At 38.1% G+C, this 14,772-nt stretch overlaps 1 protein-coding gene across 1 annotated transcript in view; it reads right to left on the reverse strand.

The window, feature by feature from the left end:
- The window catches only part of osbpl1a (oxysterol binding protein-like 1A), a 37,259-nt gene that overhangs the window by 19,787 nt on the left and 2,700 nt on the right, over window positions 1-14,772 (reverse strand). Inside the window, exons 5-15 of the mRNA XM_085347476.1 lie at window positions 14,592-14,703; window positions 14,386-14,471; window positions 12,245-12,389; window positions 9,304-9,371; window positions 9,149-9,193; window positions 6,338-6,411; window positions 2,051-2,114; window positions 1,836-1,937; window positions 731-856; window positions 515-596; window positions 91-197 (exon numbers count right to left, since the gene is read on the reverse strand). Of these exons, the coding sequence (XP_085203602.1) occupies window positions 91-197; window positions 515-596; window positions 731-856; window positions 1,836-1,937; window positions 2,051-2,114; window positions 6,338-6,411; window positions 9,149-9,193; window positions 9,304-9,371; window positions 12,245-12,389; window positions 14,386-14,471; window positions 14,592-14,703 (1,011 nt within the window). The remainder of the gene's footprint in view (window positions 1-90; window positions 198-514; window positions 597-730; window positions 857-1,835; window positions 1,938-2,050; window positions 2,115-6,337; window positions 6,412-9,148; window positions 9,194-9,303; window positions 9,372-12,244; window positions 12,390-14,385; window positions 14,472-14,591; window positions 14,704-14,772) is intronic.

A 14,772-nucleotide genomic window follows, 5' to 3' on the forward strand; every position in this document is an offset into this window, starting at 1 on the left:
TAAAATGCTGATAATCAGCTGAAAAACATAGTCACAGTCACTAGGCTCTCAAATAAAAGTTTAAATTTGTCTTTGGAAGGTCACACTCACCCCTTCCTGTCTGGAGAAGAGGCTGAGACAAATGTTGAGATTGGAAGTGGTTTCGCTGGATAATTCACATATTTCTTGCATCTTTTGCAGTATTGTTGATGGAAATTCTGAGGGGATAAAACACATAAAGTAATGAATGCAATGGAAAAGTCACAACTTTGAGCTATTACAGTTTGTTTGTTTTTTTAAACGCTCTTAGAACATGTATAAAGAGCAAGCACACTGCAGAAACCTCTAATGACAGTGCCAGATGGCTGCGTCTTAATTAACAGTCTTTCAGACATTACTGTGCATTTAAATCTGTTTGAAGACTCTTGTAATTTTAAATCAAAAGGTTTTCATTTCACCTCCTGTGTAAGTGTGTTTCTCCTCGTCTACGTACTGTATATTACATAACAAAGAAAAGTGAAATAAAAGGCTTTACTTTCTGACAGCTCTTCATTCTTCAGCATGGACAGGAGCGCTGCGACCTCCTTCTCCAGATTTTTCTGGCTGACATCTGCAACCTGGTGATTTAGAGAGATGGGAGAAGACTGCAGATCAACAAAAAGTAGCACGGGGTGGGTGGACTAGTTCACAGAAAACACTATGGGTCGTTAAGCCAACATGCTAATTAGGCTCGCTTTCTGTTTGCAGCCACCTGTAGTGAACTTGTTAGCTCTCCAAGTGACATCACTTCTTCGTATTCCTCCTCTTCGCTCCCTTGCTCTTGGGAGCAGTAGTATGTGCTGTAAGCTGCGTGCTCCTCCAATGTATCAACCCATGCCTTAAAGAAAGACAAAGGACAGAAAAACCAAAAAGCTTACTTAGTTATTTGACTGATCTTGACCTTTATGTGTTTTTGAAATACTATAGGAAACATGTTTATTATTATTATTATTATTTCTTTTTAGAGGAGCATCAGGAGAGAAGATGAAAATAAGCTAGCCAGGCTCTCTCTGTAAAGGTCATAAAATATATAATCTGCCTCTAAAATTTACTAGCTGACAAATTTTACTGTGATTTGTTATATATATTAAAAACAAACAAACTTGTACTTATTTCCAGCTAACGACTGTTTTCCCAAATTGCCAAAATTTTCTTTTAGAACACAGCTTGCATTTCAAATTTTAGTAGTATATTTTACATAATGGCCGGGACTTTTAATTACATTCTTTATCAGCTACTTACGCTGATACATAATTCATAGCAATGCAAGAGACAAAGTAGACAACGATTTCTCATCTAGAGCGACAACGTCTTAGCATCTGAACAGCTCGCATAACAACTACAAAAGTCAAGTAATAATCCTGTGAATAACTCAATGTAATGATGCAAATTCTCACACCTGGGTTGTTATAATGACTAAACAAACAAAGAGTTAATTAATGAGCTTGGGGTGCATTTGAGATTTTACACTTTTGCATAAAGCCTGAGAAAAGCTAAAAATTACATTTTACTTCAAGATTTCAAAACATATGATTAGAGAACTGTTAATAAATTTCTGTTTGTTTAAATGCACTTAAAGAACACTGGGGTAACCCAGTAAAGAGAAGAACTTTATTCATCTACCAATGGATTCCACACATGTGGAACATTTACAGTGTAAGGAAAGGTAGTAAGTTAGGTTATTAGTTAAGATTGCAACTTAGCTTTTTCCCCATTTCAGAGCTATTGCAAAAACTTTGCAGAAAACGAAGGTCAGGAGATAACAGGAATTTTTAAAAAGTGTTTGAAATGACAACCCGAGGAGAAACCAAACTTACTTTTCTTGTTCCCTCTGGGTCATTTTTAGGTGATACTTTAAAGTGGTGCACACTGTCATCAAAGCACTTGAGAGTGAAAAAGCAGTTATCTTTGGCTCTTATCTGGAAATGAGAAACATCAGAAGCTTTCATTTGTGGAAAAGCAGAAGCTACACGAAGACAAATTCAGCACAGGGGTCAAAAAAAAGGGAACGCAATGTTGAATGTTGGCTTACCAAACAGTGAGCGTTTGTGAGGGACTTACAGCCTTGCCTTCTTTCACCGGCAGCTGCTTCTGACCTTCATAGAAGAAAGAAAAACAGATTGAGGCCTTTTCCATTTCACTTGGAATCTCAACAGTTGATAGATGATAGAAGGAAAGGTATACGGGAAATAATTCTCCTCTTCTTTACTCATTTGTCTCTCATCTATAGCAGCGGTCCACAATCTTTTTTGCACCACCAACCGGTTTATGATCTGACAATATTTTCACGGACTGGCCTTGTCGCGGATAAATACAACAAAAAAGAAGATTTATTCATAACACACGGGAAAAGACCGAGGGAAACCGAGTTAATGATAAAACAGACAAAAAAAAAAAATGTTAAAAACCATTAAAACCCCTAAAAACCTCCCACCCACTCCATGACATGTTGGTCAGTCACAGGAGCTCGTTCAGTGAGAGACTGAGATTACCGAAAAGCACCACTGAACGACACAGGAAATCATTCCTGCCTGTGGCCATCTCCCTGTACAACGCATCCACTTAACACACTGTTTGCTGCTACAACTACACATGTTTCTTTTCCAAATATTTATTTATAAGTGACTTATGTATGTATGTATGTATGTATGTATGTATGTATGTATGTATGTATTGTACTATTCTTAGTTAGCGTATTGTCTGTCTTGTCTTAATGTTGGTTTAAAATGGAGCACTGTAACAAAAAATAATTTCCCCCAGGGATCAATAAAGTATTCTGATTCTGATTCTGATTCTGATTAAAAACAATGAATTTCACACCCGAGCCTAAACTTATGGAACGCCAGGACTGCCATAATGAATTAATTAAATACACCATTAAATAATTAATTAAATGTGGCAATAATTAATTAAAATTGGAATTAATTAATTAAATAAATAGTTATGACACATGTAATTAATTAATTATTGACACATTTAATTAATTATTTATGTATTTCACATTTTAATTAATTATTGACACATTTAATTAATTAATTATTGACACATTTAATTAATTATTTATGTATTTCACATTTTAATTAATTATTGACACATTTAATTAATTATTGACACATTTAATTAATTATTTAATGATATATTTATTTATTTCATTTTGGCAGTCCTGACGCCTGGCTCTCATCATGAAATAATTTTATCTGTCAGCCTCACCCATCAAACTCAGGGGGCGGGGTTAACGCTGATCGAGTCAAAACCATTGCTTTGGCCTGGTGGCCATTGTTTCTAGCACACAACAACCGGCATGTGGAAGCTAACAGAACTGAACTTTGAAAAACCCTGTTTGTGTGTTACCAAATACCGTTTTAATATTTTTTTAGCCGAGAATGTAGTGGTTTAATCTTCATGTGTCTGGTCGGTTTGTCAAGATACAGCCTCTTTGCAAAAGTGTTTCGATGATTTCGGAGATGTCGTCCCAGTCTCACGGCAAAGCGTGGGATAGACCCGCTCGCCTCGCAAGCAATCCCACCGACAAAGCGCAGGCCCCGGTACACAGCTGTAGTAACCCCCGCTGACTTCTTTTACTGAGGTTATATTTATCGATGTTTTATTTCCTGATGTTCTTATGTGTCCTACGTGTTTCAGTCGCCAATTCTGAATTATAACTAACATTAAAAACATGTTTAAGGAGGAGAGAGAGCAAATAAATCTGTTTAACATCTGATCTTTGGGTTTTTGTTCAGTAATCAGCGTGACCTGTGTATAAACACATAAAAGAGATAACGTTGGTGTTTCCGTCATGTAGTAACTGCTGGCTTTAACTGTACAAAGGTTGTTCGACACTATGAAACACATACAGACTTCATGATGTTCGGCTAATATTTTTATTGTGAATATTAATCATGCTGACCTCGCTCTGTACACCACGCAGCGAGGTCAGCATATCCACGATATCCTCAGCTCCATGAGTTAACACAAAGTTTCCCAGCTGACTATCTAACTGCCAACTATTCCAGAGACGTGAAAATATACAGCATAAAGAAAAGTGTAAGAGACTCAGCAGCAGATTAGAATAACAGTTATACATTTAATAAATCACCAAATGAATCCAAGAAACGAGCAAACCTGTTCCGACAATTTGAATTTGTATTCCCTCAGCTGCAGACTCGCTGCTGTTTAAATGTTTGAAAAGGAAGATTAGATATAAAAAACGTCAAACATAGACTCAGTCTGCCTTCACATTTGATATGAGGCCAGCACGTATAGTGGCCTCAGCAGGCTATTACTGAAATACACGTGCTATATCATAAACTATGATATAAACAGGGAGGTCCTATTAACATGTTTAGTTTTAAAGGACACCTTCCTGCCTTTAGTCTCATTCATGAGCAGTATTAGTTTTCTTCTAACATCCAGAAGTCTGCACAATGCGTTTCATAGTTTGTAACAAGCCTTTGACAGGTAAACATAACATGACCGAAAAAGCAAAAAAAAAGGAAAAAAGAGAGAGAGAGTGTTGACATAAGAAGAGAAAATTCTCTCAATTATGGAGACAGACAAATGGTTCATTTATGTTTGATGTGTGTTTATTCCTCCCTAAATATCGTCGGTGAAGTTCGCCATGCATGTCAGATTTTCCTGCGCATTTTTATACCTCTGCCAACAGAGAGAGAAAAAAAAATCACATTCTAACAGACAGCTGGTGCTTAGAATACAGTTGAATAACTATTAAAAAACAGATGATATTTAGATGATAGTTCAGTCTAACACATGTGCCAGTGAACCATTAAACGTCTGTGAAACTATGCAGTTATGAAACGTAACTTTAACCTCAGCCAAACCGATTTGCTCAGTTGTAAATAAAACAGCGAAGTAAACGTGACCCGACAGACAGAACCTGAGTGAATGAAGTCCAGCGTTTAACCACTGAGAGCTAAAACTCAGCTGAGGTTCAAAGCTGTGTGCCGGTGATTGGACATCAGCCGCTGATAAAGCTGGCTCGCCTATAAAGTGCTCTGTAAGGAAACGAGCTCCAGCAGCTCTGCGCTCGGGGAAAACACTATATTTACTTATCTTGTGCAGAAAAATGCGCTGACATTGCGTTATATCGAGCACCGGCTGCCCAGTTAAACTGTGACTATCACCAGGTAACTAGGCGTGTTTCTTGAATTAGCAGCAGGTGTTAAACAGCTGACAGATGAGGAGGAGGATGCATGCAGGTAAACTGAGGGTCTGTTAAGCTGATCGCTGGTTTCGTGAGAAAAATGTCAGCTCGTTCTTTATGTTACAGAAGCACAGAGACACAAGACCAGGCGGAAAGAGACGATCGTTTGGTGAAAATGAGAATCTGCGAATGCAACATGTGGAACACGGAGAGTGGAATATGTAAACAAACCGGTTAATGTACCCCCTCGGTGCACTCTGCATGCTAACTGTTAGCAGAGCTAGTGAAATCTCTGAAAACATCTGAGCACTTTTGCAAACATGTTCTATGTTGACAACCTGACCAGACATACGTCGCGACATTCGCGGCTAAAACACTGTTAAAAGTGTAGCTGGTGACAGAAAAACGGGGTATTTTAAAACTACACCACCACCATTGCTGCTTGTGATTTGATCTGCATTCTGGGATAACTGGCTGCCCCAAGTCTACACAAGCAATCGATTTTCTAGGATCGACCTGTTTTGACTTACTTTGCACGGCAACCAATCAAATGTTAGAGAAGCTGCATGGGCAGCGTTAACCCCGCCCCCTGAGTTTGATGGGTGAGGCTGACAGATAAAATTATTTCATGACGAGAGCCAGGCGTCAGGACTGCCAAAATGAAATAAATAAATATATCATTAAATAATTAATTAAATGTGTCAATAATTAATTAAATGTGTCAATAATTAATTAAAATGTGAAATACATAAATAATTAATTAAATGTGTCAATAATTAATTAATTACATGTGTCAATAATTAATTAAAATGTGAAATACATAAATAATTAATTAAATGTGTCAATAATTAATTAATTACATGTGTCATAACTATTTATTTAATTAATTAATTCCAATTTTAATTAATTATTGCCACATTTAATTAATTATTTAATGGTGTATTTAATTAATTCATTATGGCAGTCCTGGCGTTCCATATAAACTCTCGCAGCCCGGTACCAAACGACTCATGGGCCGGTCCGTGGCCCGGGGGTTGGGGACCGCTGATCTATAGCACCTTTCTAATCAAAACTGTGCAGCACTTCCATTTATCTCTAGCTAAGACCTTTTCACACGTCTGATTCAAGGAGCACAGACAAAATGAGGGATGCACCTACTGTTTTGAGTACCAGGATATAACACCATCTTGAAGGACGACCCAGTAAGAGCGCCATCCAAAAAATCTGGAGCTCTGCAGGAAGCCACACAAGTGAAGAATCAGCAGTCTAATTTTTCAATTAAATATTTTTTAGCCTTTTCTGATTTCACTAGTGGCTGAAAGAGACTATTTATTACAATAGATTTCAGCAAAGTGGACCTGTTATATTCATCTCCAGCTTGATATTTTCATTGCTGCAAACCACTAAATCACACGATTCACATTTAAATCATCCTTATTTATCTTATCTTGGCTCCTCAGTTCATCCACTAAGTGAAACAGATTTCTTTGCCGTCCCAATGTTAACAACAAGTCTGAACAGCAGTGTGTGTGTGGGCATCCTACAATCACACATTTGCACCTGTAAAGCCACAAAACAGCATTTTGTTGGAGCTCTTTTAGCGTTGCAGCGATGCAACATAACAATCTGGGGATCTTGGATTGGTGATGGAAGTGTCGGACCGGTGCCTAATGTCTTCACCAGCACATCCCAAAGGTTCCATATTAAGCTCAGGATTCCGTGTCGATCAATCGATGCGTGAAAATGATTGATTTCACTGTAAGGCACTCAAACTAATCCATGATCATGATCATTCAATATTTTGTTTTGACTGCATTTCTTCTTCTGGGTTTTAATAATGTGATACGCAGTTCTTTGTAGTTTTAAAACGTTTTCTTTGTGTGATGCAATAATGTAACCTTTGTTCACATGAACGCAGGATATGGTTGTTTAAGAAATGAGATGCTATTCTCTGAATCAGATTGGGTTAAATAACATTTTACCAGGTGAAACATATTAATCACAACAGTAATTGTGCAGTGGAAGTTTCTTAGCTGTTTGCATAGGCAGTTTTTATTTATTTATTTATTTAGTCTGGGTATTGTATATTGAATATAACTTAAAAGCAAAATGAGCAATAAATAAGTTCAATGTAAGTTTAATAAACTTAAACACAGGATTCTTCCAGATAATTTAAAAAACCTGTAAGGTTGAGTTTTAAATATTTCAGTTTCAGTTTCACAGAATTTATGTTTTGACTTTGTTTCTCAGAAACAGAAGCCAGTCAGAGGTGTGGAATGCAAACTGTGTTTTTCTCCAGTACAATAATGTTTGGCTCACACTGATCACTGATGATTTGATGCTTGTGTCTGTTTTGCTTAACTCAAAAGCAGGCATCACTGCCACCCCAGAGGCGTAAGACTCTTTAGCAATTCTCTTATTGATTCTTTATCGGTTTTTCAGTGTGGAAAACGCTCTACACATTTTCTGTGTTATCATCTCTGTGTCTGCCGGACTTGCATAATTGTCAGGTGCACAAAATTACACTGCCATGAGCCTGACGTCAATGTTTCACAATGCACAACTGCCAGGAAACATTCCAGCAATGATAAAAGGGAGTGATAAGAATGCAGGAAAATTCTGCAAAATTCAGCCTGTTCTTGATTTCCTTCCCTACCACTATGACATAACTAAAAAATGATTAACACTTAGATTATTCTTTAGTTGTCAGCTGACAATCGCAATCTCTGTAAAGCCTGCTGTATCTGCTACTGTGATCTTTGTCTGCGTTCACGGTCACGACATTTGATGAAGCAGCGAGCTGACGGTGTAGTTACACACCGCACCTCTGGAGTTCTGGATTTTTAAATGCTCATTTCAATTTAATGACAAAAAAAAAACAGATTTCTGGACTACATGTCAAAGTTATTTTTATAATAAAAGCATATAAACACTGAGTATGATCGGTACTGTAAAAGCAATCAGGAGTGAGTTTTGGCTCTCAAACTGTGGGGCAGGCCCCCCCTGGTGGGGCTTAGAGCCAGTGCAGACAGGGAGATGGTCAACCGGAGGTAAAATACAGACTGAAATGAAGTTGAACTAATGTAATTTATTTGGGGAAGATTAACAAACAACAGTTTGCTGATGCTATCTTGTTGACCTTTATTTCTCCAGTTTTCAACTTGGATGCTTTGTTATTGTTAACTGACAAAAATTTGTTTGGTAGGAGGTGAGAACGTTTTTTTTCTTAACTCATTCACTGCCATTGACGTCTATAGACGTCAATTGAAAAACTTACGTTGACTGCCATTGACGTCTATAGACGTCAATTACATTTTTCAATGGGAGGGGCCAGAATACAACCTCGGGCAGCTTGTCAGTGAATTTTATTTTTTCATATATTTGTAAATAAATTGTTTTGATAAAACATAACCTTTCGCAGTGTTATTTCTGTTTTATAGAAGTGAAAAACTATTTTATATGTTAGAGGTGTCACAAAGCAAGAAATATTAGTGTCAAAGGCACTTTTCTGCTTGAAATGTATTTTTCACAAAAAGCTCATTTTCTCCCTTTTTTTGGTCAAAACAGGCATTTTTGGTGGAACCCACCTCTCTTCTACAGCTGATTACTAAAGAATGGAAAATGGTAGAAACAAGCTTTTTTTTTGGATGAAAGAAGAGGGTCTGTTCTTCATTTTGGTAGGTTCAGCGTTTATATGATCATAACACACAGTTTTCTGTGGCTCTTCAAAAATGAGTAGAAATGCTCAAAAACCCTGGCAGTGGGGAGTTACCTGATTTGAAAATGGCTGGCAGTGAATGTGTTAAGAGAAACGTGCCAACAAAGTTTAAGAACCACTGAACTACATGCTGTGAGGAGTATTTTAGCAAGGAAGAGATATATATGCCTTACTCCTTTTCTTTAATTGTGCGTTTTCGTTCGCTGATTGGATTTTCAGAGCTACCAAAAAAGCCAGTTCCCATATTTTACCTTCCAGAGAGGTCCTTCATACTTCTTGACATGTCGGGTCATATCCTGCCAGGCAGACAAAGAGCAAAGATGAATCAGTTTAAAAAAATAAAACATAAAAAAACAGAAGAGAACAAATAGTTAATTAGGACAGCAACTATCAGCTGGATACTCACTCGATGAATGTTGCCCTCAAGAATCTGCTTCATTGCTGTATCACTGGCCAGATCAAATACTGTTTGGCCTACAAGTTATGGACATACAAGACAAGAGGAGCTTTAACACAACAGAGCACATTTTTACAGAGGGAGAAAAATACTGCAGGATTCAAGAATGTTTAAATGCTGGTGACAGCAATTATAAATATCAAGGACTCATTTACATCCGAGCAGCTTGTGCTTCTCATGCAATCACAGTTTCTAAATTTTTTGCCTCGATAATCATGTTCGAGTCACAGGAAGAACTGCTGCAATTGCCAAAACTGATTAGAATTTTAAACTTTGAACATTTTTGGAGAAACCGCCTAGGCGGTTGCTATTTTTGTTTGGGTGAAAGAATTCAGACAGACCTTGTGAAACATGCTGAAATGCATTCTCAATAGTTTCCATTTCCTATCCTGTCTTTGGCTGCCAGACCTGAGGATTTCCTTTTTTACTGCACATGTACATAGATCATTTTTGGGTGGACTTTTTATACCTGTGTATTCATACGTATTTGTCACCGTGTTATTTCCAGCAGCAAAACGATTTCAGATTGATTCAAAATAATACAGGGAGTGCAGAATTATTAGGCAAATGAGCATTTTGTCCACATCATCCTCTTCATGCATGTTGTCTTACTCCAAGCTGTATAGGCTCGAAAGCCTACTACCAATTAAGCATATTAGGTGATGTGCATCTCTGTAATGAGAAGGGGTGTGGTCTAATGACATCAACACCCTATATCAGGTGTGCATAATTATTAGGCAACGTCCTTTCCTTTGGCAAAATGGGTCAAAAGAAGGACTTGACAGGCTCAGAAAAGTCAAAAATAGTGAGATATCTTGCAGAGGGATGCAGCAGTCTCAAAATTGCAAAGCTTCTGAAGCGTGATCATCGAACAATCAAGCGTTTCATTCAAAATAGTCAACAGGGTCGCAAGAAGCGTGTGGAAAAACCAAGGCGCAAAATAACTGCCCATGAACTGAGAAAAGTCAAGCGTGCAGCTGCCAAGATGCCACTTGCCACCAGTTTGGCCATATTTCAGAGCTGCAACATCACTGGAGTGCCCAAAAGCACAAGGTGTGCAATACTCAGAGACATGGCCAAGGTAAGAAAGGCTGAAAGACGACCACCACTGAACAAGGCACACAAGCTGAAACGTCAAGACTGGGCCAAGAAATATCTCAAGACTGATTTTTCTAAGGTTTTATGGACTGATGAAATGAGAGTGAGTCTTGATGGGCCAGATGGATGGGCCCGTGGCTGGATTGGTAAAGGGCAGAGAGCTCCAGTCCAACTCAGACGCCAGCAAGGTGGAGGTGGAGTACTGGTTTGGGCTGGTATCATCAAAGATGAGCTTGTGGGGCCTTTTCGGGTTGAGGATGGAGTCAAGCTCAACTCCCAGTCCTACTGCCAGTTTCTGGAAGACACCTTCTTCAAGCAGTGGTACAGGAAGAAGTCTGCATCCTTCAAGAAAAACATGATTTTCATGCAGGACAATGCTCCATCACACGCGTCCAAGTACTCCACAGCGTGGCTGGCAAGAAAGGGTATAAAAGAAGAAAACTAATGACATGGCCTCCTTGTTCACCTGATCTGAACCCCATTGACAACCTGTGGTCCATCATCAAATGTGAGATTTACAAGGAGGGAAAACGGTACACCTCTCTGAACAGTGTCTGGGAGGCTGTGGTTGCTGCTGCACGCAATGTTGATGGTGAACAGATCAAAACACTGACAGAATCCATGGATGGCAGGCTTTTGAGTGTCCTTGCAAAGAAAGGTGGCTATATTGGTCGCTGATTTGTTTTTTGTTGTGTTTTTGAATGTCAGAAATGTATATTTGTGAATGTGGAGATGTTATATTGGTGTCACTGGTAAAAATAAATAATTGAAATGGGTATATATTTGTTTTTTGTTAAGTTGCCTAATAATTATGCACAGTAATAGTCACCTGCACACACAGATATCCCCCTAAAATAGCTGAAACTAAAAACAAACTAAAAACTACTTCCAAAAACATTCAGCTTTGATATTAATGAGTTTTTTGGGTTCGTTGAGAACATGGTTGTTGTTCAATAATAAAATTATTCCTCAAAAATATAACTTGCCTAATAATTCTGCACTCCCTGTAGTAATAAAAATTATGCCTCTGACTGGTTTCTGCTCATAAACAAAACAAAAAAATAAACAAAAACCAAAGCTTAGAAACTGTTGAAATAATTAAGGCAACAAATGAACCTTTGGGCAAACGGCATTATCCAGCTGAGTCCTTTGTTAGATTTTAGAACATTTAAAGTAAACCTGCAAATTTTCTTATTTTCTGTTACATACATGTTGTTACAAAGATGAAAGGTCATATTAAACAAAGCAAATGTTTCATACAATGAGGTCATTGCATGTACATGCAATCCCTGTTAAACACTCACATTTTTTTCTACATTTGGCTCTATATGATGTCAGAGAGAGAGAATATTTCTAACATGGTCATCTCAGACACACAGCTCTAGCTGTGAGCACAGGAGCCCCGCCCCCACATTCTGTCAGGCCTTCTGTTTTTGAGGGACAGCCAATCAGAAGAAAGCGGGTTTAAAAGAAAGGCGCAGGAAGCTCAAAAGCATTGTATCTGACATTAAGTGAACAGATGGGCTGCAGAGAAACCAAGAAAAGCCAAATAAAGATTATTCTAAACTTTGAACCATGTAATAGTCTACTGGAGACCAATAGAGTCCAAGAACCATAAAATGGAGCTGGAAATTAGCATGACAAGTTCCTTTTAATTTCTTAAGTTTGGCTGTGCAGACAGTCCTGGCAAGACAATAAGTTCATTGTTGCTTCTGGTATTTGTGACAAAAAGGAAAATTATTGAATATCTCCCAGTTATTCATGGTTGCCAGCTGTGGCTGATGAATCATACCATTCTTGTTTTGGAAGTTGGGGTTGGCTCCACCCTTGAGCAGCTTCAGGGCACACTGCCTCTGGCCTCGATAGGCTGCACAGTGCAACGGAGTGTTACCTAGCAGATCTGTGCAGTTGATGTCTGGAGGCTTCTTCCTGCAGAGCTACAGAAAACACACAGGACAGTAACAGGTGTGCTGTGTGAACCCAAGTGCCCTGATGCTCCTTATTATTCTGTTAAGAACTGAAGCATGACTCCTTAGATTTCTGATGCAGCCACAGAGAGCTGGAATAGTTAAGACTGCAATGGCTCTCTAAAACTGAACTGCCACTGTTCCCTTTATTTTTCTGAACACTGCAATTGAAAATATTGATTTGTGTCCAGTGGTTTCTCACTTCAGGCTTTTGTGAAGTATTGGATTTCAAAGGGCGTAGCTGATGGCACCGTGTTCACATGGTCTTGTGAACACGGTGTGATACTTTAGGGTGTAACTGTCAGTTAAGGCACAAAAAGTCTCTGTAATCACGCTAATCTGCTTACAGTGTGAGTGCCAACAGGCTGTTTAACAAGTACTCTTACTTGCTAAAATGTAACATTTTAGCTTTATTGTACTAACCTTCACTTATTACGCCACCATTTACTTCAGTGAAGCATACCATTATAAAATACAAGTATATTTAGGCAAATGCACTTAAAGTATTACATCTAATACAGAAAAACACCTCTGTGTTTGTGTTCTGCTCAAGATTGATTTGATTTGATATACCTTTATTAGTCCCACAATGGGAAATTTCATAATTTCATAAGGCTGCCGACCTATTGCACGCAATGGCGGCGCCATCATTAGATGAATGAATCTCTGCGATCATCCATCAGGTCATGACTGGGATTTCTCCTATTTTTTACTTTCATATGTTCAAATACTGGTAATCTGCTGTATTTGTTTTTTAAGCTTGCAACATTTGTTTTTACCCGTTTTCTCATTTATTTTAAAGACACACTTTACACATTATGAAGATCATGGGTTTTTGTGACAGGCAGGTAGTAACAAAGTGCCTAAAGACACTGTTTAAATGTTGTCAAGTTGTCTGTTGTTGGGTTGTTATTTTGTAACTATCTGATACACTGATACAACACAGTTAGACGTCTTTTTGTGCTTGAATGATTTATAGGTGTGTTCAGTTGCTTACAGGAAAAATAAAAAATTCCTCAGAAAACTGTCACGTACGAGGACTGGAAGTGACGAAGCAGCTAATGTCCAAGAAATCTGAAAGATCTTGAAAAAAAACTGGAGAAGTATTGCTAAAAAAATCTGCCTGCCTGGAAACAACGTATAAAGAAATAACGTGTCTAAATAACAAAATATAATGTCTTGTTATAGTCTAAAACATGTTGATGTTTTGGTTTCGCTAAATTGTTAGAAATGCCATCGCACTGATTCCAAGCCCCAGTGTGATAAACTCGTATTACTGATATGTAGATTGAAAGTAACAAATGTTGCTTTTTAAATTCAAAGATTATTATAAAGAGAGAACTGCAGAAAATGTCCACTGAATGCTGAAGTCATCAATTTTCAGACATTTGCAATGATTACATAATTATGATAGTTGTCAAGTCATTTAATGGCAGTTGTCCTCATATATCATGTTACTGCATATTTTAATTTGTAACAGTTTATGAGTTTTGCTTTCACAATATGATAAAATAAAAGTAAAATGTACACCGTTTAAGGAGTGTCACAATGTTACAGAGGATTTATGAATCATATTCTAGGCATTACTGAACAGGAATTTATCCTCATCTGTCCAAAAGCTTTAGTGAAACTGAGGTCTGTGGTGGGTCTACAGACCTCAGACCAGGGCTAACAAGCTAGAACTGATTTTAAACACATTCCTTTACCAAACTTCCATGATACCCAAAGATCTTTGCCCGGATTAGCTAAAGACATTCCAAACTATTTCAGGACAGAATGTAAAACTCAGACTTCTATTTTTAAGAGTTATTTAATGATAAAGAGCCTGGCGCAGAATCACATAGTGGGGAGGACACAATCTGCAGACTATAGGGCGCCCCCTATAGCTGCAGAATCTGCAGCTATAGGGGGCGCCCTATAAGACTCAGACTTCTACATTGTTAGGCTTCAGTTATCTGGTACTTACCAACTGAGTTAGCGTTGAAAGGTCTCCTTCCCGTGCAGCATCCAAAAGTTTCTCCTCCAGCTTTCTCTCCTCTGTTCTCTCAGCCGCTGTTTTCAGTGACAAGGCAGGATTTAAAAGAAGAAAATGTAGGTACTATATAAGCATTTTGCATGAAAAAAATTAATTAACACATTTCCATCTCTTTGCTGACAGAATATCTGGCTCACCTTCCAGCATGCTTCTGATCTCTGCATTTTGTGTCACGTCTTTGGGAATCTGTGCTGTCCCATTGATGACAGTAGCACACGCACCATAGTGCAGCAGCAGCATGACAACCTCCTGATCAATATGTGATTGATTGATGAATAAAATATTTGCATAAATACTACTGTTAATGATATGCAAAGC

Source organism: Diplotaxodon limnothrissa, linkage group LG23 (assembly GCF_057381915.1).
Source record: "Diplotaxodon limnothrissa isolate DT_005_m linkage group LG23, D_limnothrissa_male_GT1.1, whole genome shotgun sequence".
Taxonomy (NCBI): Eukaryota; Metazoa; Chordata; class Actinopteri; order Cichliformes; family Cichlidae; genus Diplotaxodon; species Diplotaxodon limnothrissa.